The sequence below is a fragment of the Vipera ursinii genome, assembly GCF_947247035.1.
Source record: "Vipera ursinii genome assembly, chromosome: 5".
Classification (NCBI taxonomy): domain Eukaryota; kingdom Metazoa; phylum Chordata; class Lepidosauria; order Squamata; family Viperidae; genus Vipera; species Vipera ursinii.
Window position 1 is genome coordinate 55,492,777 of NC_139518.1, and position 27,818 is coordinate 55,520,594.

The 27,818-nt window shown below is 37.8% G+C and overlaps 1 protein-coding gene across 1 annotated transcript; it reads left to right on the forward strand.

Annotated features, from left to right (window-relative positions):
* Positions 1–1,632: 1,632 nt before the first annotated feature.
* On the forward strand, positions 1,633–27,439 carry LOC310640784 (inactive pancreatic lipase-related protein 1-like; the record flags this gene model as incomplete). Its single annotated transcript, XM_083363301.1, has 12 exons — positions 1,633–1,657; positions 3,548–3,702; positions 8,975–9,100; positions 11,216–11,350; positions 13,435–13,543; positions 14,567–14,686; positions 14,777–14,896; positions 20,138–20,256; positions 21,689–21,818; positions 22,998–23,109; positions 25,770–25,937; positions 27,376–27,439. 12 exons carry the CDS (start codon positions 1,633–1,635, stop codon positions 27,437–27,439), a joined length of 1,383 nt encoding a protein of 460 aa, XP_083219427.1.
* Positions 27,440–27,818: the final 379 nt, after the last annotated feature.

Genomic DNA, 27,818 nt, shown 5'->3' on the forward strand with positions numbered 1-27,818 from the left:
TCTACTTGCATTTTTACATGCTTTTGAACTGCTAGGTTGGCAGAAGCTGGGACGAGTAGCAGGCGCTCACTCTGTTACGCGGCACTCGGGATTCAACCCACCAAACTGCCGACCATCTGATCGACAAGCTCAGTGTCCTAACCCACTGAGCCACGCGTCCCTTAAAGGCAGGATACAAATAAATAAATAAATAGAACACCTATAAGGTTTAAGTTAAAATCTGACCATGTCAAACATGGATATTTATATGTCTTCATTTATATGTCTTCATAGTGCTAAGCATTATTTTCATACAATTGATCTTCGTTGGGCATAGTGAATGCAGAACATCAAGGCCTGCACTTAGAGCATTTTCTAATGAGCCCAATGCAGCATTTCCATTCCGTAAAAGTCAGTGGAACTTGAAATGCCACATATTTTATGCTGTGAGCACATGCCAAAGGTAGCTGTGGCTCATAAGAGCAAGAAGTCATGCCATCATTCCAATTGGCTTTGGAATATATAAGGCTCAGATTTTTTTCAGAAGAGACCCATAATTCTTCTTAGTGTGGCAGAATAAACTGCTGTGACAAAAAAAGTTATTTACAGCATCATAAATGTCAAGGTCAGATGTTTTCTTCCTAATAGCTGAAAGGCCAAAGCCATGTCACCATTTACAGGGGGGGAAAGGCCCCAGGAATTCCTGCCCTGGGTATATAAGAACCATAATAGTTAGGCAGCAGTCAAGAGGGAGATTCTTTCAGGTCACAGCTGAGGCTCACACATCTTCAAGTTGCCAAGTTTGAAAGACACTGGTCTTCTGTTGGTGAAAGGAGCCACTGGCTGAGCTGAGGACACCAAGAAGGTTGGCAGCTGCAGACTGGTAAGAAGATTGAAGAAAATCCACAGTTGGCTGACAGAGATTTCAAGTGAAGCTGCTGGAAGGAGAGACCGTCTGAACAAGGAACAAAATCAGCTTTGTTAGCAAGGCAGCCCTGCTCTAAATACTATTGGAAAGCTTGCTAGATTGGTTTAGGAAGAAACTTAGAGCCTTTTGGCTTTCTTCCCCTCCACTCTGTTCCACTCTGCCCCTTTTTCCCCAGGAAAAGAAGGCTAGCTAACGTTTAAAAGAAAAACTTGCTTGGTTTGTTTAGTTAGGCTTACACTTAAGTATTCACACTAGGAATAGGCCAATATAATAACAACAGTTGTTGTGGTATTAGTTTCAATATAGCAATACATTTCACTTTATGTCTATGGAGATTCTCAGTCATCCGGGTCATGGTTGTCCCAAAGGTGCTTTTTCAAGAGGCAGCTGGACTTTTTTGTTTTTCTTTGGACACATTTCGCTTCTCATCCAAGTAGCTTCTTCAGCTCATCCAAGAAGCTTCTTGGATGCGCTGAAGAAGGTTCTTGAATGAGCTGAAGAAGGTTCTTGGATGAGAAGCAAAATGAGTCCAAAGAAAAACAAGAAAGTCCAGTTGCCTATTGAAAAAGCATCTTTGGGAAATTTAACTTTAATTAACATCTCAGCTCCATGTGTGCCTGGATTGGTTATTATTCTTAGCCACTGTCCCAAATTTATCTTCTTGTCCATTAGGCTGCTGGGTACAGCCTTAACATTTAATAGAATCACAGTTGTGCCAGGGTGCAATGAAAACTAACCTGGAAATTGACGGTAATAAGATTTCCTGCCTGAACTCTATTTATCCCTTCAGGTAAGTAGGGAAGTTGCAAAGTATGGTTTCTAGTGGTAAAAATGAAGTTGCTTGTTGTCTGTCAATTGGAGGGAACATCTTACAGAGCAAAGAAACTGTAACAATAGCAACATACATTAAATCAATGTTTCTCAACCTGAGCAACTTCAAGAGGGCCTAAGACAGGGGTGGAGAACGTTGACTCTTTTACAACTTCTAGACTTCAACTCCCAGAATTCCTGAGCCTTCCCCACCCCTGGGCTAAGACAACTTGCTGTCTAGTCAGGCCAGCCAATTTATCCTGGCCAATTTGTCCTGCCTGGCCAGCTCATGTGGGATAACTCTCTGAGGGACAATTTAGCGCAGGATAACTCAAGAGGGGGACAAGTGAATTGCAGCAGGCCTTGTCTTGCATTAGGTTTAAACCTTCTTAAGTTAGAAGTCCTCAAGGGAGAGGTGAACTGCAATTCTACTTGCCTCTCTCTTGAGTTATCTCATGGCACATTGTCCCGTGGAGAGTTGGATGCACTGAGTTTTCCCACAGTCAATTGGCCATGGAAAGATGGCCAGGGTGAGTTGTCCCATTCCAACTTTAAGATGGGTGGACTACAAGTCAATCACCATGAATTTTGGGAGCTAAAGTTCACCCATCTTAAAGTCGCTAAGGTTAAGAAGCATTGCATTGAATAACATATTCACTTTATATTTGCTTCAAATTTTATGACCTTCAATGGGAAAGTAAGAACTGGCAAGTGGTGAGATCCAAAAAAAATATTCCAGCTCTATTCCTGTTTAGATTATTAAATGTATATTAGAGTTACGAAAGCATGAATTTGGATTCTTTCCCCGCTTTTCATATACATATTATTTAGTACTTAGTGATCAAGGAATGTAATAATAAGAATTTTATTGCCTTTACAATTATTATATAGGGAAATAAGGCTTCAGTAATAACCTTTAACTAAGCATTTGCTCTAGAAGTACCACCAAAAAATACCTCAATGATTTGCTCACCTAATTTCCATTTTCACTTATATGATAGTAAGCTTTGTGTATTTATGATAACCTTAATCTGAAATATCTGTTTACGTTCATGAGTAACCCTCAAGGATATGCCTCTTTATAAAAGGGCCATGCATGTTTAGTTTAAGCTTTGTCCGGAATTCAAGCAAACGCTACGCAGTAAGTCACATCTTATTTCATCAAGTAAAATTCTTCGGTTGATATATTTTCATTATTTGCTATAACTACCTTAGATGTAAGTTAAAAATTGATATAAATTGTTCTTAACATCCATTCCTCTGGTTCCTCTTTGTTTTAAAACAATATTTTAGATGCTTGCCTTTTGGACCATTCTGCTTTTACTGTTCCTTGCGGTTAGAGGTAAGATCTGGTTGTTTTATGTAACAACTTCAAACTGCTGTTGGTTTATCCATATTTTGTATCAGCTGAAGTAGCATCACCAGGGAATTGTATTATGAAGCATCATGTCAAGCTGACTGGTCTTGGGATTCCAAATTTTCTTTCCTGTAGTCCTAAGTAGAAATATTACTAAAATTCCAGTCCCTTCATAGGGTTTATGCATTTCCAGAAATGCTTCCATGCCACATCCTTATCAATGGACAGGGAAAAACAGATAAAACCTAGCAAAAATAGATTACAAGAGATATTATTATATTATTTCTTGCAAATAAAACTGATTTCCATGCAACAAAATTAATCCACATATCAAAGTGATGTTGTAGAGAACTGAGAAACTAACTCTTTCCCATACAGCTTGTATATTGCCTTCAAACCTCTGCTGTAGAAGATAGAATATGAACTTTTGCTTTGGTCACTCATGCCTTAATTATCTGACCCACATATAACAGGCAAAGAAGTTTGCTATGAGCGCCTGGGCTGCTTTTCAGATAAAATACCATGGTCTGGAACACTGGAACGGCCCATTGCACGACTCCCTTGGTCACCTCAAGAAATAAATACACGCTTTCTTATGTATACTAGAAAGAACCAAGACAAATTTCAGGTAAGATCTACCTTCCCTCAGTTAAATTTTGAAACATTTTGGAAGAACCATCTTCCAAAAAAATAGAAATGACAACATAAATAATGACTAAATATTTGTATATAACTTCTTAAAAGATGGGGGGGACAGACTTCTGTCCCCAAAGCATATATGTATATTCATTAGATATTTCTATTCTTTTTAATATATACAGTTTATAAACAAAAAATGAAAACATATTGGCAATTAAGGTGTGTACAGTACATCTGGATTACACTGTGTTTCCACTTAAAGAGTATGTTTTCTGCTGTCTTTCCATGCTTGCTAAACCCATACCGGAAGTTCTTTAATAGTGATGGGTTCCATGTTTTGAAAGTACACTTTCAAAAATACAGTCACATCTGCCTAGAGCTCTGCTGTTTGCTCTACGTGGGGCTGCCTTTGAAGGAATTCATAAGTTGCAGCTAAGCTAGATGTTACCTTGCTGGTTGTTCAATATCTAAAGAGTACAATAAGGTCAATTTTGGGTTCAGCTATGTTAGTTACCAATGTGTTTCTGAGTTCAAGGCAAGCTATTGGTTATTATTTATAAAACTCTTTATGGATTGTGTTCTCCTAGATGACCTGAACCAGGTAGATCTGTACATCCAATTTCTGCAGGTCCAAAAGGTAGACTGAGAATTCCTCTTCCACAACAGTCAAGAGGAAAGAGTGCAGCACCTGGTCTTTCAGATGATACTCTTTCACCATGGTATGACTTGCCCCCTGAAGAGAAGCTGCCTCATTTCTATTGACTTTCTGAAAGGCACTCAAAACTCTGCTATACCACTGCATTTTGAGTAGAACTACAAGGCTTCTAGAATTATTCCAGTCTCTATATCATCAGTGGCCATAGGAAGTGTCTTTATTTTTCTTTCTTTCTTGTACTGAAGTAGAGTGCTATGTATGAATGTTTTTCTGCTTTTCTCTCAGGTTGTATCTGTTTGTGTTCATGTATATGAGCAATGAGAATGACAGGGCAGACCACTTATACTCTGCTGTGAGTCATATATTCAAGAGTGCACAGGAATGCATATTCTGAGTAGAGAAGCAACTGCCCAACTATCTGTGCCATGGGAATGCTCTGGCTTAAGTTTTTCTAGAATTTTCTCTACAATCCCCAGTCAGATTCAATCTTTCAATTCAGTATTGTTTTTGCCAGCTACCTCATCCATACAGAGTCACCTTGTAGGGGATACGGATGGCATAGAAATTTAATGAATAAATAAACTAAAAAAATACTAAATTTGATTCCATTCTGTTCAATTTAAGTTCAAGTTGTTGTGCTGATGGACAGATGGACAGAATCCCAAGCCACTTTACATAATTTATTTCCAACATTTCAGTGAGATGAAAACATTAAAAGGTGTCATTATAGACATCCCATAATATCAAGATGAAGAAGTCAGCATGTGTTATATCAGAAAATTAAAAAAGCATTCATAGATTTTCTTCCTATTTTCCTGGCTTCATAGCTATAATACTTTAGCAAGAGAAATAGTAGTAATTTTAACTGTTCTGTCGTGTCTGACTCTTGGCAATTTTATATGCAAGTGCTCTCCATGCTTTAGCGAGAGAAAGGTCCAGCTAAATAGACAGCTTGATCATGTGTATTCAAAAGTAAAGCTATATAATATAAAAATTTATTTATCTTTTTCTTGGTTACATTTGGTTTAGTAATATATAACCTGTTAAATAGCGGGTTCTTTGGTGCAGGAATGAAGACGTGAAGCTGAGTACAGGATAACTCATTGTTTATTTCTTGCTGCAACTGTACTGGGGAATTGTCTGCAACTAGCCGCAATATATAGTCTAGCCCCTAGGTGGCAGCCAATAGGTTTGAAACAACCATTGCGGACTGGAGATAGCCAATTGCAGCACAGGAGACTAAAAGTCTGGGTTGCTGGAGAGCCATTAGCTGCTCCAGCAACCCATGTGGTGTTACACAAGAGCCTAGTACATAACACGCCCCCCTCTTAGATCAGACTATGACAACACCAATTAGTCTCAACAATTGTCAAGACTCATTATCCAAATACACTAAAGTGATAATAATAAAAAAATTATAAAAAACAATGTAAGTTACAATGAGATTAAACGTCTCAATGAACAGGCTTCACCATTTACACTAGGTTACAATGAGATTAAACAACGTCTCAATGAACAGGCTTCACCATTTGCTCTATTAGACAGCTACATCATAACACTAGTTTCTGTAGTCTAGTGGCAACAGGTTTCACAACAATATATAGCTCTTTATTTTACAACGTAATCTGCAAGATATGAAGGAGGCTTGTGTGCCCTAGAGGAACGTCTCGGAGTTCCCATCACTTTGTGGTCTACCAGCTTACCCCATGGGCTGGTTAGACTTGTGTCCCTTTGTGCTCCTGAGTCAAGGGGATCCGATGCACTCTGGCTGGCCTCACTAGGTTGGCCCACCCCAGAGTCAGACTGATCGACAGAGTAGGCACAGCAGTTGCTGAAGTTCTGTTGGCTTGCTCCTTCAGGGGGTCCATGTTGCACTACAGAGCTCCCCAGTTCTCCCTCTGGTTCCACCTCAATGAAGAAGGAAAAGTCCTGGTAGTCCATGTGAGGGCTGGCTTGGCCGCAAGTCTGAGGACCTTGGGAGGGACTTATGATGCAGTCCTCGCTTAGTGGCCGTTCTGGAAACCGTTTCCTGAGCTGATCAATGTGTCTTCTGACAACTCGCCCTCCCTCCATCCCCACTTCATAAGATAGGGGTCTGGATGCCTTGGTGATTTGACCAGGAACCCACAGATTCCCATGACCATAGTTCCTGGCCCAAACCCAATTGCCCATGTGCAGCCCCCTCGGGGGTTTTGGTCGAGAGGCTTCTGCTGCCACTCCATCTGGATGCAACCTGTCCAGTTTAGTAATCAAACACCTCCCCCAACGTAGTTCTGCAGGACTATGTGAACCCTAGACCAGGGAGTGTGCGTTTCCTCCCACCTGTGAACTGGAGCCTGTGGCATTTCAGGCCTAGATTGCTGGCACGTATAACAACCATGGACTTGACCCTCAATGGCCTTATCAAGGCCAGGCCACCAGAGGTAGCTTCTAGCTAAAGCTTTCATTCTGACAATGCCTGGATGGCCTTCATGTAATTATTGTAAAACCCTGTCTCTTAAGGAAGTGGGAATTATGACTCTGTTTCCCCATAGAATGCATCCTTTATGTGCAGATAATTCATGCCTTCTGACAAAATAGCTTTGAAATTCTGAGCCTGGACTTTTTTCCAGCCAGCCCGTGTATACCCATGACAACACTCTACTAAGTATTTTATCTGTGGCAGTTTCAGCAGCAATGTCCCCAGCATGGAAATTCAGGTATGTCCTGTATGGACAATATTCTAGCAGCAGGAGCCGGATCTGGATCCATTAGTGGCAGTGGTAGTCTGCTGAAGCCATCAGCATGGCCCATTTCCTTGCCCGGTTTGTGAATTAATTTAAAATTGTATGCAGATAGGAAAATAGACCATCTCAACATTCTTGGAGATAGTATGTGGGGGGTTTGTTTGTCTGTTGTAAAAAGTTCCAACAGAGGTTTGTGGTCAGTGTAGACCGTGAAATCCCTGCCATATAAATAGTCATGGAATTGTTTTATTCCAGCAACGATGGCTAGGGCCTCTTTGTCAATCTGAGCATAGTTGCATTCAGCAGAAGACAATGTTCTTGAGTAAAATGCTATTGGAACCTGTTTCCTGGCAGGGCAAGCTATTGTGTATAAACAAGAAGCAAACCCCAAACTCACTAGTACTAATTATGTTATCTAGTTAGGTAAAGAAATGTTTGCACACAAACAACCAAACTCACAGAGCACAAAGGACTCCATAGTATTAATAAGTGTGACTATGTACATCCCTTAGAGTATTTCATACCTAATATAGACATTGAAACTCCAAGGAGAGGAGCTGCTCGGACATCACCCCTGAATTGTATCGGAAGAGGAATGGGAGGGAAGAAAGGAGAGAAGAGAGGGAAGAGAGTAGAGGAGGGGGAAGGAAGTAGGAAGATTGGAGGGAAAGAGGAGGAATGGGAGGGGAGTGGTGAGGGAAAGAGGAGAGGAGAGGAAGAAGATGGAAGTAGGAAAGAAAGGAGAAAAGGAGAAAGAAAGTAGAGAAGAGGGAAGAGAGAGAAGGAGGGTGGATACAGTGAAAGGGGAAATGGATGAGCAGCACCCAAACTTACGTGTATGTATGTATGGCGATATATTTGTTGACTTGTTTGTGAAAGAAATGGGAAAATAAAATTGAATTCGAATCTCAGAAGGGTATGGCTGACTGATGAAAACTAATAAGTTAGAAATGCATTTCAGTCTCCCTTAATTAGTAGTCCGGTGTGACTACTGCCTGTTCGATGGCCTTCAAGATAGGCTGAAAACAGGAAATAAAGATTTGCCCCATGTTTGGGGCCTAGCAAGGTAATCTAAATAGTTAACATTTCACACACACACACACACACACACACATATATATATATATATATATAAATGTCTACATTTTATAAAGTAAATACAAAAAGAACCAATTAATTTTGCCTATAGATATTCCCTAAATGGTTTGGTTGTTTGAAATACTCCTTTTATACATACTGTACATTAATTATTATTATTATTATTATTATTATTATTATTATTATTATTATTATTATTATAATATATGTATGTATAAAAGGAGTATTTCAAACAACCAAACCATATAGGGAATATCTATAGGCAAAACTAATTGGTTCTTTTTGCATTTACTTTATAAAATGTAGACATTTTAATAAAGATATACCGTATATTAAAATACCATCTAGAAAAAAATGAGATGACTAATAATAGTTGATAATGTTATTGGAACAGCATCTGAAATAAATATAATACTCTCATTATATTTATTAATGCATTCAATTAGGGTCTGAGACACCAGAAAATACTCTTGTAGACCACAACTCTGATGTGGAGCTGAGGGGAAAAAATATATTACTGCTGCAGAAAATCTAAAATTAATCTACAGCATATATATTTGCAATACTTTTGTTGTGCAAGAATAAGATGGGTAGTATTAATAATAGACCTAAAAATCTCCATCCATACAACTATCTAATGTATGAAATATTAACATTCCCAAGGTGCTCTTGAGTGAAGGGAAATTGTTTCAGTTATGACAACGCTCAAGTTTAGAGAGAAAAAATAAAAGCTCTCTTGCTCGCTCTACCTAATATTTATGTAGACGTTTATATTTTTACAGGAAATCAGTGCAATTCATCCAGAAACAATTGAGCACTCCAACTTCAATGCCAGCAAGAAAATCCGCTTCATCACCCATGGATTCATTGACCAGGGAGAAGAAAGGTGGTTGTCAGATATGTGCAAGGTACAATAAAATAAAAACATTTATATTATGCCTTAATTTTGGCACCTCTTAACACCCAGACAGGTAACTCTTAAAAGTATCACTTCTTTTTGACATAGAGATGCCTGCTGGAACAATTAAAGAAAAGAAAATACAGGTAGTCTTCATTTAGCTATGTTACTGAGAGCTGAAACGTCATTGTTAAGCAATACAGTCATAAATAATAAAAAAGTGGCCTGCACTGCTTAGCAAGGGCAGTTCCATAAGTACAAAGTCTGATCCTAACTACCACTAGTTCATTGCCATCATAAATTCAAATAGTCACTGAAGAAGTGCCATTAAATGAGGACCACCTCTAAGAACTTACAGTTGAGGGTGAATTAGTTTGCCACAGTGATCAGACTGGAGGGTTTAAAGGTCAGTGCAGCCAAGATCCATGAAATCATGCTAAGTTGCTCTGATCCTTTAATTCATAAAAAGACGTAATATAATATTCACAAAATATTCACACAAGAAGGTAGAGATGTAGAGAGGTAGAGAAACTCCACCTTGTTGCTTGACTTCCTTACGCAATATGACAAGAGGATCCCACCAAATTTTGCAATGCGAATTGCTTCTGTTCAGGGTTCCAAGAAGCCAGCCATTCTATTTCTCAGGACACTCTATTCCAAAGGTGTCCAATCAACTTTGACTGTGGACTTCAACTCCCAGTATTCTGAGAATGGAAGCCCCCAAATCTTAAAGTGGCCAAGGTTGGACACCCCTGCTCTATGCCATCCTTTTACTATGGCTTTGCCATTCTGCATGTTCAAACCTCATTGGACTGGTTTTTACGAAAATTATACACATAGGTTTTTCTTTCTAAATATGTTTGAGGTATATGAAAGTAATAGTAGTAGTAGTAGTAGTAGTAGTAGTAGTAGTAGTAATAATAATAATAATAATAATAATAATAATAATAATAATAATAATAATAATAATAATAATGTTGGAAGGGACCTTGGAAGTCATCTAGTCCAACCCCCTGCTCAGGAGGAAACCTTACACCATTTCAGACAAATGGCTGTGCAGTCTCTTCTTAAAAACTTCCAGTTTTTAATACTTACAGTTTTGATGCTTTCTTTTGGTTAATGGGAGAGTGCCATTTTATCTGTAGCCTGTCCTCCAGCTGCCTGATCAACATAAAGGAATGCAATGATGAAAAATGGTGACATAAAGAGCCCAAATATCTATCTAGAGCCTTGGTGGAGCAGTGGGCTAATGCCTCCTTAAGTAACACCAGCTGCCTGCAATTAGTGCAGGTTCGCATCCCACCAGGCTCAAGGTTGACTCAGCCTTCCATCCTCCTTCCGAGGTAGGTAAAATGAGGACCCAGATTGTTGGGGGCAATAAGCTGACTTTGTAATAATGCCGCTTGGGGTGTGTGTGAAAGCCCTAATAAGCAGGCATATACATAGAATGAAGGCTATTGCTAAGCACATTGATTTGTGCTTTAAATTGTAAGCCGCCCTGAGTCTTTGGAGAAGGGCGGGATATAAATGGGATTAAAATAAAATAAATAAATAAAAGTACCTGTCTACCATAAATGGCAAAGGAGCACATCCAGGACATTCTTTTCCAAGCCAATGTCTCTCCGTTATGTATCAGACTGTAACTCCCACCTTTCCTAGCTGAAGTAGCCCCAAGGGACTCACTGTTTGATTCATGTGATACTGCTACTTGGCACACGTCACCTGAAGCTGCCCTTCCAATTCTGCATTTGACTCACGTACAGGGTTGCTGCTCTTGTCAAAATCCCCCTCCTCCAGGTCAGTCTTTAGAGAGTTGTCCAAGCAACAGCAAGAAAAACTAGGTACAGGCAGGGTAAAAAGGGGCATGAAAAATGTGGAAGGAGCAGAGGAACTCATGGTGACAGGTTAGGGGCCCCGTCCAAACTTCACCCCTTTCCTACTTGCCACTTAAAGTGGCAGTGTTCTCTTGCATATCAGCAGTACATCTACTGACATCTGGAAAAACTGGGGAGTTAGAACTACATTTCCGAATATCTGGAAGGGAAAGTCTTGAGAATGCTGTTTATAGGACCTAGACAAAATTGTCATCTTTTCCCTCAATTTTATTTTTTGAATCTGTTTGCAGAGAATGCTTCAAGTGGAAGATGTGAACTGCATTTGCATAGATTGGGTCAAAGGTTCCAGATGTGCATATACCCAGGCAGCTAACAACATCCGTGTGGTAGGGAGTGAAGTGGCTTATTTTCTAAATATCCTTAAGGTAAATGAGTTTTCAGTCATTAATTCACAGTTGTCAACCTTATAAATAATGGAAGACTATAAGTTTCTATCTACAGCTAAACAACAATGTTGATACTATTTTAAGAATTATCTGACATGGGGCAGAATTACAGGTAGTCTTCAACTTATCATTCAAAGTTTCAATGGGACTGAAAAAAAGTGACTTATGACCGTTTTTCACGATATCTATGACGGTTGCAGTGCCTCAGGGTCATGTGATCACCTTTTGCAGCCTTCTGACAAGCAAAGTCAATGGGGAAGCCAGATTCACTTAACAATGGTGTTACTAACTTAATTGTTGCACTTAACAACTGTGGCAAGAAAAGTTGTAAAATGAGGTAAAACTCACTTAACAAATGTTTCATTTAGCAACAGAAATTTTGGACTGAATTACGGAGTTGACGACTACCTGTAAATTGTTAAAATTCAATTATTCTTCAGACATCTATAACTAGGGCGAGTAAGGCCATGATAGGGTTGGAAGATAAACTATACATGTCATGGTAGTATCTCCCCGCACACACACACACACTTTGCGAGCTAGGCTTACAATGGAAATTTATTGTCTGTAATGAAATGGATGCAATTGTCAGCTCCAACTAATCTGTATTATACGTGAACATGTGGGAGTGGCAATATTTTGGCAGTCATCTCAGATCCCTTGGTCTGTCCAAAACTGCATATTAGTTACATTGCAAGAAGAGCAGGTGGGAAAAGGAATACTGTGACCTAATTGAAATCTGTCTTTATGCAAATTCCCATTGGTAAGGCACTTCATAGCCAGAGCCTCATATACTACAAACAGATAACTATGAGGAGAATTAAGCTGGTAATTCTAGACTTTTAATGGAGTCAAGCAACTTATAAAATTAATTAAATTAATTTGGAATTTTGGTCTCAAACTACCTGTATGATGACTTGGCAGAGATTTGGTAAACAGTTTGCATTTTGGTCATACTGAAAACAGACAATTACAAAGACAATTAATTATTTTATCAGTTTGATCATAGCCTATTCTAATAGCTTTCTATGAATCCTGTCTTAGATTTCTGTTCCTAATCAAGCTCTGAATTTAAATCTAAGTTGGAAAGAACCAGAGTAGTACGTACAAATGACACTGTTGAAAGAAAAATCTTCATCAGGGTCCAGACGGGAATAAACAAAATGGAATAAACAAAATGGAGACTTCTTTAGAAAGAAGGTTGTAGTTTATTGAAGAGCAGAACCAGCCAGAAATGTGACTCTGGGAAAGCTGACCACATGTAGTGGTCACCAGAGAGTGGTGGGTTTTTATACCTTCTTGGGCTTTTGTGTTTGGGGTTGTTCCTGTGGCATGAACTTTGAGCTGAGGTTCAGTGTGCCCTCCTGGTATTCTAAAGGTGGTGGATTAATCCTAAAAGTCATTTCCTGCTTCCCTGAGGCTGTGGCTGATGGCTATGTCCTATGTTGGATTATTTTGGGTGAGGAGTTGTTGGTTCTAATCCCATCAAGCTTCCTGGCTCCAGCCTTTCTGAAAGGGTTATCCAATATGCATTTCTACAGAGCTAGCCTCTGCCTGGGTTTCTGGCTGAGGGGGGCGGGGGAGGAGAAGTTTCTGCCTTTTTAAGATCTTCTTCATTATTCCTTTGGGAAAATATAATATTCTGCCTGTTTAATATTCCCCAAAATACTTCTTTCTCTGGGGGCGGGGGGTGCTGTCTTCCCACAACACTATATGTGAAATAGTCATGGATCAAAAATTGACTTATTCATTTTCTCCAAAATCTAGATTCTGTCCAAAAAAAAGTTAAGTGCAGTGATAGGAACCTCAGAGATATGAAACTAGAATTCTTCTTTGTCCCCCTGACTCTATATTTTTTACAACTTTGGGTTCTGTAGCAGCTATCTGTGCTAACATATCATCCAGCTGGTTCTATGCTAAATTCAGCATCTAAAGAATTGTTTAAGCACTTCATCTTAGAGCCAGCTTTTGTGAGACTACTGCCCTCTATGACTTGGAGTTGCAAGTCACAGAAATACACTTACAGAGCTAACAAAGTATATGACAACTGCTCTTGTCTTTAGGAGAAATATGGATACCCTCCCTCCATGGTACATTTCATTGGCCATAGCCTTGGGGCACATGCAGCTGCTGAGCTGGGAAGCAGAATAAAAGGAATTGGAAGAATCTCTGGTAGGTTGATGCAATGTAGCATGATTAGTATGAAAGATTACTGAATCTAAGCTCTGAGGAGCCAACACAGATGATTTTATTGAATTGAGAAAGTGAATGTAAAAAATGAAGCTACATTTAATATGTGCATAGCTATATATCTTTATATCTTTCCCTGTTTTCTTTGAAATAGCATCTATACGCTTAAGAGTATTACCCTGAATTGTATGATGGGTTGTGCTGCTAATTAATGAAAGAGGTGTTCTATTATTATACATGGTACAAAGGCAGAAGGTTTAAATACAATTAAAATGACCATCTTAGATGAAAGAAATGATCTGAGAGGCCAAATGGACACCAGACTGTTTCCATTGTCTTACTTGGTTTTTTAATTATTTATCTTCTTGATTCTCAAACAATAAAGCATCATCACAAAGAAATTTGTGTGGCCTTTTACATATAGTGTCATGCATATGGGCTACTCTGAATCTTTCCAACTTGTATTTATTTGCACATTTATTTCAAATGGAATTTATTTTTATACTGCGCATTTTCCAATATACACACTTTGGATGCAACATTATATAGCATAATTATCCATACCATACATTTTTTTGTTTTCCCTTTTAGCCAACAACTGCATTTAAAAAGTTAGAATGTTTTAAATAAGTTGCCTTAATTACTGTTTTTTCTCTTGTAGAAATGAACTTTCATTATTGATTTTCTCTTACAGCATTTTTTTATTTGCCCATGAAAATACAAACCTATTGATTATATAAAAATGAAATGGGAGAAATCCTTAGTGTTTCTCTTAATGGCCAATCGGCCCTATAAGACTTTCTAGCTACAAGCATTTGTGAAATTCTGAGCTGATTTCAAATACTACTACTAGGGGCATTCTTTGATAACTGGGGACTGACAGGAATTAGGATTGGTCAGTACTGCCGAGAGCGTGCTGATATTTCACTTAAATCATTATAATTGGTCCAGAAAACTTCAGCAACTCCTCTTAAAATCATTCATTTAACATTTATGCCCTTACAGGACTAGACCCTGCTCAACCTTATTTTCAAGGCACTCCACCTGAGATCAGATTGGACAAAAGTGATGCTGAGTTTGTTGATGTGATTCATACTGATTCAGCACCAACCATTCCGAACCTAGGTAAGCTGACTACAGAGTAGTACATAATATGCAAGAGACAAGCATAAACCTATTCAAACATAACCTTATTTTTTTATTATGAATTTTCAGGGTTTGGGATGAGTCAAGCAGTTGGACATCTTGATTTTTATCCAAACGGAGGTGAACACATGCCAGGATGTAAGAAAAATCCTCTTTCACAAATAGTGGATATTGATGGCATTTGGGAAGGTAGGTATCACAGTAATCTCTGCAAAGAAGTATTCAATTGTAGTACAGAAATACACATTTCACTCTATTGTATCAAAAGTAAAGTACACTAGAACAGAGTCCCAAGCTGATGCTCTCTGGATGTGTTGGGGCCACCAGGATTTCTAGCCAGAATGGCAATTGTAGGAATTTGGAGAGTTCCAGTTTTTACCCATAGCATGGTGAGGCAGAATCAAGGTATCTACATTTCCAAAACAATAAAATACACAAGTAGAAAAGGTGTAATAAACATAAGAAAGAAGCATCACTTAAGAAAGAAACATCACTACTTTCTTTAGTTCAGAGCTTTCTATTCAGAAAACGCAGGAGTGAGGGAGAAGGGGAGGAAGAGATTGATGCAAAACATACAACAGATACACACTCAAAAGCATTATAACATTTTTTAGAAAGTATATGTTGCCTAGAGACAACAACTGCATAGTATTGGTCTCTGCAGCTGATCAGAAATGGATTTTGCTTGTGTTCTTTCTCAGGTGATTTTTAGAGAAATTCTCATAAAAGGTGTGCTTTCTTTGTTGCCAGATCGCCAGTGAGTTTTATGTTCTTTTTTTGTACAATAATTTCTCCAGCAGTTTGCAGCTTCTGTACGGGAAAAATCCCATGATGGGAAACTCTCTCCTGAAAAAAAACAACCATGAAAAAAGCTAACCCCTACAATTATTTAAGCCATAAATGTGATGAGTAATTTCGAAAGACCACTTGTGCCAAATACAAGTAAACTCACGACAAAGTTCTATGTGTCATATTTTTTTACACTACCTACAAAAAATGGCGATGGGCAACAGTTTAAAAATTGACTTCATCAAGGATAGATTGACAACAGCCCTCAGTCATGACAGCTAGATATTTTGCCCAGTGGGCTCACATCAGAAAATGGCCCTCTATTGCTATAAAGACTTGGTGCCTTCTCAATGAATTGAAAGGTCACCCATATCTTTTGGTATGAAATCAACTGTACTGCAACTTAGTGGTACCCACGTCACAGACTGAATAGTCTGCTGGAACAGAAGGCAAGGTCAAAGACTATCTGTTAGATGCCCCGATTTGGACCCCACCCCCTTGACACCCTGCTGTCCCATCAAAATACTTTGGATATACTTAAGATACATTCTCAACCATTGATCTTAATAATGAATCAATCTTTAACTTTCCTCCATGGAAATTCCAATAGAACGAGAAAATTAAATATATAATGAGATTTTTTTAGATTTCTGGGATAACTGGCTTTTATTTTTTATGCCAGTTACCTTCTAATTTCCGGGTGAAATTCAAGGTGCTGGTTATTACCTATAAAGCCCTACATGGCCTGGGTCCGGGGTATTTGAGGGAACACCTGCTGCCGGCATCAAACGCCCTTCGCCCAGTGCGCTCCCACAGGGAGGGTCTGCTCAGGGTTCCGCCGGTAAGAGATTGCCGGCGGGTGACACCCAGGGATAGGGCCTTCTCGGTGGGAGCGCCTGCCCTCTGGAACCAGCTGCTGGTGGAGCTGAGAACTGCCCCCGACCTCCGATCATTCCGCCGGGGCCTGAAGACCTGGCTCTTCGAGCTCTCGGGCCCAGACTGAGGAGGAATTTTTAATTGGGGTTCTTTTTAATTGAATACAGGGTCAATTTAATATTTTTTAATTTGGTTCTTAACTTTTGTATGTTGGATTTTTAACTCCCTGTAAACCGCCCTGAGTCCTCAGGGAAAGGGCGGTATATAAATGCAATAAAATAAATAAATAAATAAATAATACAGTTTATAGAAAAATGTTTTTTTTTCTTCTCAAGTTCATTCAGATAGAGCAATGGAGCAAGATGTTAAATGAAACTTTTGCTTCAGTGAGAGGTTTTGGCATTGCCTCCTATGGGGCTGTAATGTCTATGGAAAGCCAAGGGACAGGAACCTTCGCAATTCTGTTGTAGTCTTTGTTTGCATCTTTTTCACAGGAAATATATTTCATTCCAAATTAACATGTTGACATGCATTTATGAAAATAATGATTTTTCAAAAAAAATCTCTGCAGAGAAATGTTGCATCTGAAACTGCTAACATAACAAAATTCTCAGCCTATATACAGATATACAAAAATTAATTTAATTAATATTTGTTTACATATTTATGTATTTGTCTTCATCATTAACATGCTAAATTGTACAGTTTCATTTCAGAATTTGCTATTGTCATCAAATCTTAATTCTCAGCTTAAACTATAAAGTCCTAGAAACCAGGAGAGTGTGAGTTCTAGTCCTGCCTTAGGTATGAAAGCCAGCTGGGTAGCTTTCGGCCACTCAATCTCTCTCAGCCCAATTCAACTCACAGGGTTGTTGTTCTGAGGAAAAAATGGAGGAAGAAGGAGATTTAGTATGTTCGGGGGAAAAATTAAAAAATTAAAGATAGGATAAAAATTTAAATAAAAATAAAATAAGTAATAGCTATGAAGCCAGTCTGCCTTCTACCTCTTATTTAAATATTCCTCTTATTTAAACATCACTATATGTTTATCCCACTTTTACTAAAACCCTACATATAAATAGAAATGGTTTAATCTATCTTTTAAACTAGAAAACAAAACTTTCAAAGCATCCCCTTTCTATTTTGGAACAAGTTGCTTAATCTCATCATGAAACGACTAGGTCAAGGTTTTCTGAAGCCAGTTTTATATCCTGGAAAATGTTATGCACCTTGTCAGATTGTTAATAATTCTAATGTGCTAAAGGCTTGAAAGGATAATAGATGCACTCAAGATTGATTCCAGCAAACAATAAACAGCATAGCTTGAACTAGATATGCTCCAACTGTGCTTTGTGATTAATATTTTTCATTTATTTGTAAGCCTCCCAAAAAAATCCAGTTACTGATGAAGTACAATAAAATAGAGCTAATAAATACATTGCTGTGAAACAACTTGCAATTACTAAACAGTTTTTCAAACCAGAAGAAAGCTTTGTAGTTAGCTAACCTATCACTAAGTAACAAATGTATAGTTTATTTGGTTCTGAAATAAAGACCTTTTTTGGTTGTTGTACAATCCCCACAACCTACATTTACCATTCCTAAATGACTCGCTCTCACAAAACCAGTATTGTGGGTTGTTGAATGCAATAATTAACATAGCCCACTCCCAAGGCTAAGCGCTGCAGTGGAATTCCATAACTGGATTTTGAAATGTTCATGTATATTTCTTAGATATTTGGTGTTGTCCACCAATTTGTTGGCACTCTTATTAACAGCACCAAACTCCCTGAAAGAAATTGTTCTGTCTCAACTCTTCTGGCAATCAGTTGTTTAGGCAGACTGGACTCAAAACTCTTGAGCACTAAAAAGTTTTTAAAGTCTGTTGCATTTCCACGTTCAGCCTAGTTCCTATATGCCACCTTACATTATGAATCCAGCCATGGAATTCAGAGCATACATTTCACAAAAGACATTCTGTGTTTCCTTTTCCATGTGTTGTTACAAATCTCTGCACTTAGCCAAATATGAGAAACAAACAAATTTTCTTAATTTTTCTTCTACTATAATTCTATTGGAGCAAATGCAAGAATACGATTTTGACAATAAAATACTGTTCATTATAAGAAAAGTCCTTAAATGAAACATTTAATTTCTCTTAAATCTCAGAGTCCACTATAGCTTCTAGCACCCTGTGGTAACAATTTCAGATTTACACTTTGACAGCTCTTCCCCCACTGTCTTGCTGACAACTTCTTTATCAGGTGATAAGAAAGTTCATGGAGACATCACACCTAGCTAATTGGGGAGCCTCCTGCAATATGCTTTATTCTCAGGGATAACCCAACCCATGTGCCAGTCTGTTGTCTATATCAGGGCTTTTCAACCAGTGGTATGGGTACCCCCTGTGGTACATTGGCACCTGGCAGGTGGTACGCGGCCGTCCTAGAAAATTGGTAGCGGGGGAGGGGAATGAGCTGAACCGGTGGCAGCACTGCATAAGCCTGAGCGAGAGATGGCTGGAGCTGCAGGGCTATCAGGGCTCAGTGGAGCTCGGCGCTGATCCTGGCGCTTCTGCTGAGCCCAGAAGCGCCGATCAGCTGGAATGTTGCAGCATCTCCAGGGTCTTGTGATTTACATTCTGATGCTTGGCAACTGATTCATATTTATGACGGTCACAGTGCCCCAGGGTCACATGAAGCGACCAAAACCTGCTGCAACCACCCAGCAGATGGGGGGGAATAAAAACCAAACACCCCCCACACACCCCTGCTGCCAATCCTCAACAGAAATGCTCACAAGAATGAAAACCTCGGACAGGAGGAAGAGCGCCGCCGGACGGACAGGAAGGTGTCTTGCTCGGCTGTGGCTTGGGGGGCACTTTTTTCAGTGCCGTTGTAACTTTGAACAGTCAGTAAGTGAACTGTTGTAAGTCGAGGACTGCCTGTACTTCATCACTTTTTTCCTTTTTTTTTTGGTCATCAAGTTTTTGACACTTTGCTAGGCAACTGGTGATACTCAGATGTTGCCATATCCTAAAAGTGGTACAATGGGTGAAAAGGTTGAAAAGCCCTGGTCTATATTGCTTATCCTCACCTGTTGTTCGTAAGTACTGAAAAACCAAGATTTCCTGAAGCATTTTTCAGACACAACGTCCCTCCCAAATAATGACTGTTCTGGTCAATCAAGAACAGTAAGTAGGTGCAGAATTGTCAACAAATATTTCTTTTGTTAAGATAAAACTATTTTAATTATTAAGTCATATGTACTGGATTGGACAACATATTAAGAAAAATGAAAAATTTCTAAAATTTTTAGAAGTCTAAAAATTTAGATAGCTCCAGAAGTCTAATATTTAGATGCGATTAATTGTTCACTATAACTGCTATTACTACTAAAACAGGGTACTACTAAAAGGATAATTTAATACATTCAACACGGGGCTACTTCACTCAAGCTACTTCCTTTAATTCATTAAATATCAATTTCAAGAATGCTTCTTATTTAAACCACCGCTTTTAGTAACTGCTACTGATCTTTTGCCTGCACTTCTCCCAACCAAAGTATTATACATGTCCAACCTCTCAAGGAAAGGTTTTTAAGAAATGTTTCAACATTTGGCAAAGGGAATAAACTGATGAAAAAAGTTGAGAGAATGGCCTTGCTCCAGAATTAAGGAGGTAAGTGTTAATTCAATCTTCTTCAAAGCACTTGATAGGAAGAGTTAAAATGAATAATATCTAAATAGCACTTTCTGTTTCACAGGAACCCGTGACTTTGTGGCCTGTAACCATCTACGAAGCTATAAGTATTATTCAGATAGCATTATTTTTCCAGATGGATTTTTGGGTTATCCTTGTGCAGCATACAACGTATTCGAAACAGTATGTCATTTGCATCACCCCGAAATATTAACAGAAGAATGTAGTGTTTTGACCTTTTTGTCACAGCATGCAAGAGAGAGAGAAAAAAAATCAAGGGACTATTAGTTTACAACAGCTTCTGTTCACATGATATCTCCACTGCTTTGCCCTTCTCTAGTCCTTATGGGTATTGCTTAATTAGTGACTTTCTCTTTTTTCAGCAAAATGTAATTTACAATTATGGTCAAAATGACCAACTGCAATTTGCACCTGCTTTCAACAGAAATGTAAAATTGCATGTTTAGTCTTTATTTGGCAGTTAAGGCACAATTTATGGGTTGTCCAATTGGATGCATGGCAAACTGTCTAAAACAATCAGTTATCTGGCAGAATGAATGACCAGAGGTGCCAGTATGCAGACTTGAGCCTCAGATGTGTATGATCGAATTATATAAACATTAATATGCTTATTTTTGAAGTTATGCAGAAATGTGGATTCTGAGAATGGAAATATGATTTGGGGTATGGGGAGAATATGCACATTGATCTATCAGTATCCCCTCAAATCAAATTGCTTTGTCACCACATGAGCCTAGGAAAAATTCATCTTCTTTGAGAAGTTGCTAAGAACAAGAAAATGTTAAGTTCCATTCCCTTTGCATCCAGATCTTTCCATTCTTAGTCCCAGAATGAATTAATTGAAAAATCATCAAGCTAGAAATAGAATGTACAGGGGCAAGTTAATAAGAACTGTAGATAGTTCTTCAATAATCACCAAACATTTGGGGCACTATTTTTGAAAATTATGCTGAATTTTGAACTTTCAGGATACACTTATAATTTTGTAAGGAGTGTGGAAAGGAGTGTGCTTAATGTTCTTCTGACTATGTTTTTTTAAAAATAAATATACAAATATATATCCCTTGTAGCATGGCATAGGAACGCAGTGGCTCAGTGGGTTAGGACGCTGAGCTTGTTGATCAGAAGGTCGGCAGTTTGGCGGGTCGAATCCCAAGTGCCGCATAGCAGAGCTCCTGTTACTTGTCCCAGCTTCTGCCAACCTAGCAGTTCGAAAGCACGTAAAAATGCAAGTAGAAAAATAGGGACCACTCCGGTGGGAAGGTAACAGCGTTCCGTGCGCCTTTGGCGTCCAGTCATGCCCGCCACATGACCACGGAGACGTCCTTGGACAAGCGCTGGCTCTTCGGCTTTGAAACGGAGATGAGCACCGGCCCCTAGAGTCGGAAACGACTAGCATGCATGTGCGGGGGAACCTTTACCTTTTAGCATGGCATAAAATGTATTGTCTTGAACAAGGAAAATTACTATTCAGTAATTCAAAGGACAGGGAAAGGAAAAGACAGCATAATTAGCAGTCATTTTCCACTAGTACAACAAATGTAAAGGAAATGAACAGGACTGAATATTTTTCTGTCTATATGTTTTTTATTAGGGCAGCTGTTTCCCGTGTCCAACAGGTGGATGTCCTCCTATGGGTCATTATGCAGATCAATTTAAAGACAAAATCACTTCTCAATTTACTAAGCTTTATTTGAATACTGGAGATGCCAAAGATTTTTCTCGTAAGTGTGGGACTGAGAATTGGGGGCGATTGATGTTTGTCTTCTTGCAAGTGTGTGTATTCATATCTGCATATACTTGGGTATATATATGCACCAACGGACACAAGTACCTTCACCACTGTGAGAGGAGAAAACCCAATTACCTCCCAGATGATTAACCAAGATTAGTTTGGGTTGTAATAAGGAGAAGTATGGTAAGAGGTAGATGTAGAAACAGAGAGGCAAGAGAGAGAGAGGGACAGAGACACACCCAGAGAGAATATGGGTGACCACTCCTGTTCTTGAGAGAAAAGATGAATGTCTAACAATAGCTCTCCCCTAAAAGGAATGAAAGTTAATCACATTATGTTTTTTTTCTGGAAATTAGATCACTAAACATCAGTTAAGCTGTAAGATGCATCTGTAAGAAGCAGTTGTTGTTGTTGTTAATAATAAATAAATAAATAAATAAATAAATAATTTGGAAGGAACATTGGAGGTCATCTAGTCCAACCCCCTGCTCAGGCAGGAAACCCTGTACCATTTCAGACAAATGTCTGTTTGAATATCTGCCTATGCCAATATTATAGTAGGTAGAATTGGGGGGGAAGCTCTATGCCTCTTACAGATGCATGAAGCCAAATAATACATGATTAGGGAAGCATAAAGTTCACTTAAAAGATGAATGCAAACAGTGCTCAGCAGCCTGGCTTCTAACTTCATAAGAGCCCACAAGGCTGAGCAAAAACTTATCAGCCTCATGGAACAACATAGGGGGGGGGTCTGATTTTAATCTTCAGTTATCTACATTTTTACTTAGAGCAGGTTTTGTAATGACACTATCTGAAACTGAAAAGATGATGGCAAGGAGGATATGATACTGTATGATGCCTGCTATTATATTGCAGCCTCTCTACCTCCACACTACATTTAAGCTATTTTGTGACACTATTTGTGAGCAATCCAGATTATGAGCAGATTTCATACATTTTGGATATGTAATAAAATACATGGACTCTGGAACACTATTTTTGTTGCACAGGAATAATAAAATAGGGTATTCCTTCCTGACTAAAGCTAATTGATATTTTGGGTCTTCAAAGTGAAGCTCATTTTGTGAGTTTATTATAAACAGTCAATTTTACTAGCAATAGAAACTTGCCTGACCAAAACTAAATTCTCATTAATGGCGGTGTCTAGGTTGGAGGTACAAATCATCAGTCACTCTGTCTGGAAGAAGCAGCATCTGGGGATATATAAATATTGCCCTGTATGGTAGCGGAGGGAACACAAAGCAATATGAAATTTTCAGGTAAGTTTTGATAAATATCACATTTAAAAGTAGAATTTTTTACTTGTTATTTTTACTTTCCTGCTTTTCTTCATCTCAAAGGTGTATCTAAAATATTTATTTTAAAAATAAGATAAATAACAATATACATGTATTGTTTTAACATGATAGAATATTTAAAAATAGTTTCCTATTTTCACGAATTCTTTGGAGGGTACTTTATTTACTTCTCAGATTTAGTTTCAGTATATAATCCAACCTTTTGCAAAAAAAAAAAAGCGAACCACATTTAGCAAGCATAGTAGCACAACAAAAATGAAATGTGGGCCTTTTGTGCATATATGATGTCAGGATTTATTCATGATTTTTCTGACATTTTACTGTTAGGTATATCTTTAGATTTTACATTCAGATTTTGCCATCTGGATAATTCAATTTGATATACTATTTCATATAACCAGAATCATTTTATTTTTCCAATACCAATGAGTACTCAGTCAATAATTTTGCTATATTGAAAGAAGAAATAAGGTTTAACAAATTAAATAAAATAGAATAAAACTGCAGCTAGTGTTGCTAAAGAGTACACTGAATTTTCTGCTGTAATAATATCCTGACTGAATACATTTACTTCTCTAATGAAGAAAACTGACAAAAACAATAAATAATCCTAAACTATATTTCCACTATAGATACAGGTAGTCTTCATTTAGTGATCATAATTGGGACTGGCAACTTGGTCGTTAAGCAAAGTGGTCTCTAAGTGAAACAGTGATTGTCCTTGAGATCTTACTTCAGCTTTTCTTTGCCTTAGAGACCTATGAATATTGTAAATGCAAGGATTGAGCATAAAACTACCTTTTCATCACTATCATAACTGTGAATGGCTGCTAAATGAGGCAGTCACTAATTGAGGACCACCTGTAGTATAATGTACAGGTAGTCCTTGACTTACAACAAGAATTGAGTGCCAAAATTTCTGTCGCTAAGTGAAACGTTTATTACATGAGTTTGTCCCATTTTACAACTTTTCTTGCCACAGTTGTTAAGTGAATCACTGCAGTTGTTAAATTAGTCAAAGTGATGCTGAGTCTGGCTTCGCCATTGACTTTGCTTATCACAAGGTTGCAAATGGGGATCAGTGACCCCGGGACGCTGCAACCGTCGTAAATATGAGTCAATTGCCAAGTGTCTAAATTTTGATCACATGACTATGGGGATGCTACAACAGTCGTGTGAAAACTGGTCATAAGTCACTTTTTTCAGTGTCTTTGGTCCCTAAACAAACTGTTGTAAGTTGAGAACTTCCTGTAAAATGCTTTCAGACAATATTTTCACTTACTGTCTATTGATGATTTTCCTGTATTAATCTAGTGCTTGTTCTTTAAAAAAAATTCCAATATTTATTTCATTCACAAACACGTATAAAATGAAAGTAATTACAACCATTTCAAGAGTAGCAATGAAATTTAAAAACTTCTAAAACCTGGCATTACTCACCTGATTCTAAATTATAAAAACCCTGGGAACAATACATGTTCTTAATATTAAGACCAAGAGGCGACATATGACAATTTTTTTTAATTAGAAGCATCTCTCAAAGATAACAAGAAAAGATATTGGAATCAAGAGTTAGAATTTGATTCTCCATCTTGTCAGATAAAAATAGAATCTGGATTCTGATTTATCCAGGTATTATATAGAACTGTGCATGTCAAATTTGTTCTGGATTTCATTTATTTAATTTTAAAATGATATGTAGACCTCTTATAAGAGTCCCTGCCATAAGATGTCCCTTCAACAGGTTGAGATTACAGCTTCCATAATTTCTGGTATTCCCAGGAAATCCCAGGAACTGTAATTCAATTCATCTGAAAGGCATTTATTTGAGGATTTATCTCAAAAATTATTTTAAGCACGTTACATTTTCATTTTAGTATCTTTGTGTTTATGACTGCCGTTTTTCTCCAAAGGATTTTTAAAATTACACTTTCCAAATTATTATAATGTTAAGTTTCCACTTGTCATTTGCTGTGACTGTTTGAATTACAAGCTGTATTATAATTAGACAAATATGTCACTTGCTACTTGACTAATATTTAGCTTAGCCAATAACATGTTATAGTACCAGAAAGTAGTTTTACTAGCCGGGATATATTAAATGGTTATGACAGGTAATTATTTCATTTAGATTGCATTTAATCTGACTCTTGCAACTTATCAAGGGGAAAAAATTACTGCAGTATATTCATATGCAAATATACTACTAAATAAATTTCTGAGTCCTGTATTCTTGCATGTGTAATCTTTTTTCCAATTTTCTTTTTAGTAAACTTCACAGAAGTTAGGTCAACCAAGAAAAGGTCTTGGTTAAAGTAAACATCTCTGATACAAAGCTTATAATATTAATACTGATGAATATTGCTTAATTTATTTTTCAATTTGGAGGGTTATGCTAAAACAAGACACTACAAAAAATCAGTTTTATGGATTTAGAAATTGATGTCTCAAAAATAACTTACATTAAAAAAAATAGGATAATGATAACATTAACTCAATTTTTCCCAAACTGGGAGCAGCAAAGATCCGGGTGCAGACTGGAAAAAAATAGACGCATGTATGTATAAGTACAAAAAAATAACGAAATGACTTTATCTGTTTTATGTTGTTTTGTTTTTAAGGGGGAAGCTCAGACCTGGTGAGATTCATACCAAGCCAATAGATGTGGAACTTAAAGTTGAAACCATTACTAAGGTTAAATTTCTTTGGAACAACCTGTTCATAAACCCAACTTTGCCCCGACTGGGAGCCTCAAAGATTACAGTACAAGATGGAGAAACTGGAAATATGTATGTATACCCTCACTAGTTCAAGAACAAGTAATAAAAAACATACTTACTAATTACAAATTAAACTTTCAAAATTATTTAGGTTCTACATATGTGGGCCTTACAATTTTACATGATAGCTTGTATGTTTTTTATACATAGCAAATTATTCTAAAGCTATTTTAGTAGGATATAGTTGAAACTCTCAGCTATCATGATGGACACTAATTTACCCTGGTTTTAAAAGAAAATTCTTGTTGAGAGGAGGGTGATCAGTAACTATGAGGTTTGATTATTGCACAATTCCTATATAATAAGCAGCATATTCTTGCTGATTCTATGCAAGAACTGGGGGGGTGGGTGGGAAAGACAGCCATGTCTCAGTGGATACTGTCACAAATGCATCTATTTGACCACAGAGTTGAAGAGAATGTTAAAGTAGGTTGGCCCTTAGCCTGATTTAGCAGATTTCTTATCATCTTGTAATAAGCTGTATGTATCTGGGTAGGGATGCATAAGGTGTTATCCAGCTCAATTCAGTTCTTGTGAAATTCCTTCTCTTTTTCAAGGAAAAGTTGGATGCCCAAAAGGTTCAGGTAGAATGGAGAGTTCATGATTTCTAGGATCATTGCTAGGGATTAACTGCTCAACCCCACACTCTCCCACTGTTCATTGCTTATGTTCTCACTGCCCCCAATTTCACCCATTGGCTACCCCTACAAGCTGCTTTTTCTGCAGCTATGATGTCCACTGGCATGTATACAATTTGGGAATGAGGCTCATCTCACTGAAGAATGAGAGTCTAACATTCTGGATACGGAAGAGGAGGAGGAGACAGGCAGAATTGATTATTGCCATTGGATCCAGCTTTTGCCTAATTTGGATACTTAAAGTCCTTTCTCACTGTGTTTCCCATAGCTAATTTCCTTTATATTTGACTGGACAAAGTTGTGTGTAAAGAAGATCCATTGAAAACAATGAGGAAAAAGTCAAGTTTATATTAGGTCTTGCTGATCAGGACCCTAACACAGTCGATCTTGATAAAAAAATTCTTTTGTTGAATTGTGTGAATTTGGTGCCCTGGGTGTGAAAAGACTGTAACAGAGTTTGGACCTGTGACAGAATTTGATGGGGAATCAGCAAAAAAGTGGGCATAAGAATCTGATCGATTACAATCCGTCTTAAGCAAATAGTTTTACTTCTACATCATGGGCACAGAGTTGTAGCCACAAATGTCTTCTTTGAATATTAAAAATGGGCATTTTTTCTGATTCTTACTTACAAAGGTACAAAACTAATTGTATACTATTTTATCGTATACCATATAAAATGCCTCAAAGGTGATTTTGAATTAATTACATTTCTTGAGTGTCGGTGATACAAAAATATTTAAAGTCCATGCTATTACAATAGTGATATCAAAGTATATACATTAATGCTGCTTTTTTTAACTCCTCAGATTCAAGTTCTGTGGCAGTGAAACTGTAAGAGAAGATGTGCTGCAAACACTCACACCATGCTGATCTTGAAATGTGGAAGGCCTTTGTGCAAATCTTAATAAAAAAACTAACATTTCAAGCACCTTATATATTCTTATACCAAAGTGATGATAAAAGGGGACTTTAATTTTAAAGACAGAGGAACTCTTTTCCTTCACTGCCCTTGCTCCATCATGCCAAAGGACAGAGTTGCTGTCACTGTAGTAAGAAAATGACATGCAAAACCTTGTGAGCATTGATGCTTCTGTGCCCAAGTAAGGTTAGAGCTTATCCAGATATTTTCTCAGCATATGGGACGGGTTCAAATTATTGTATTGCATTAGACAAAGACAAAAGACTCATCAGATACTGAGTGAAAGTGAAGTGAACCTGCAATTGCACCTTTGCTTAATAATGCCGAAGG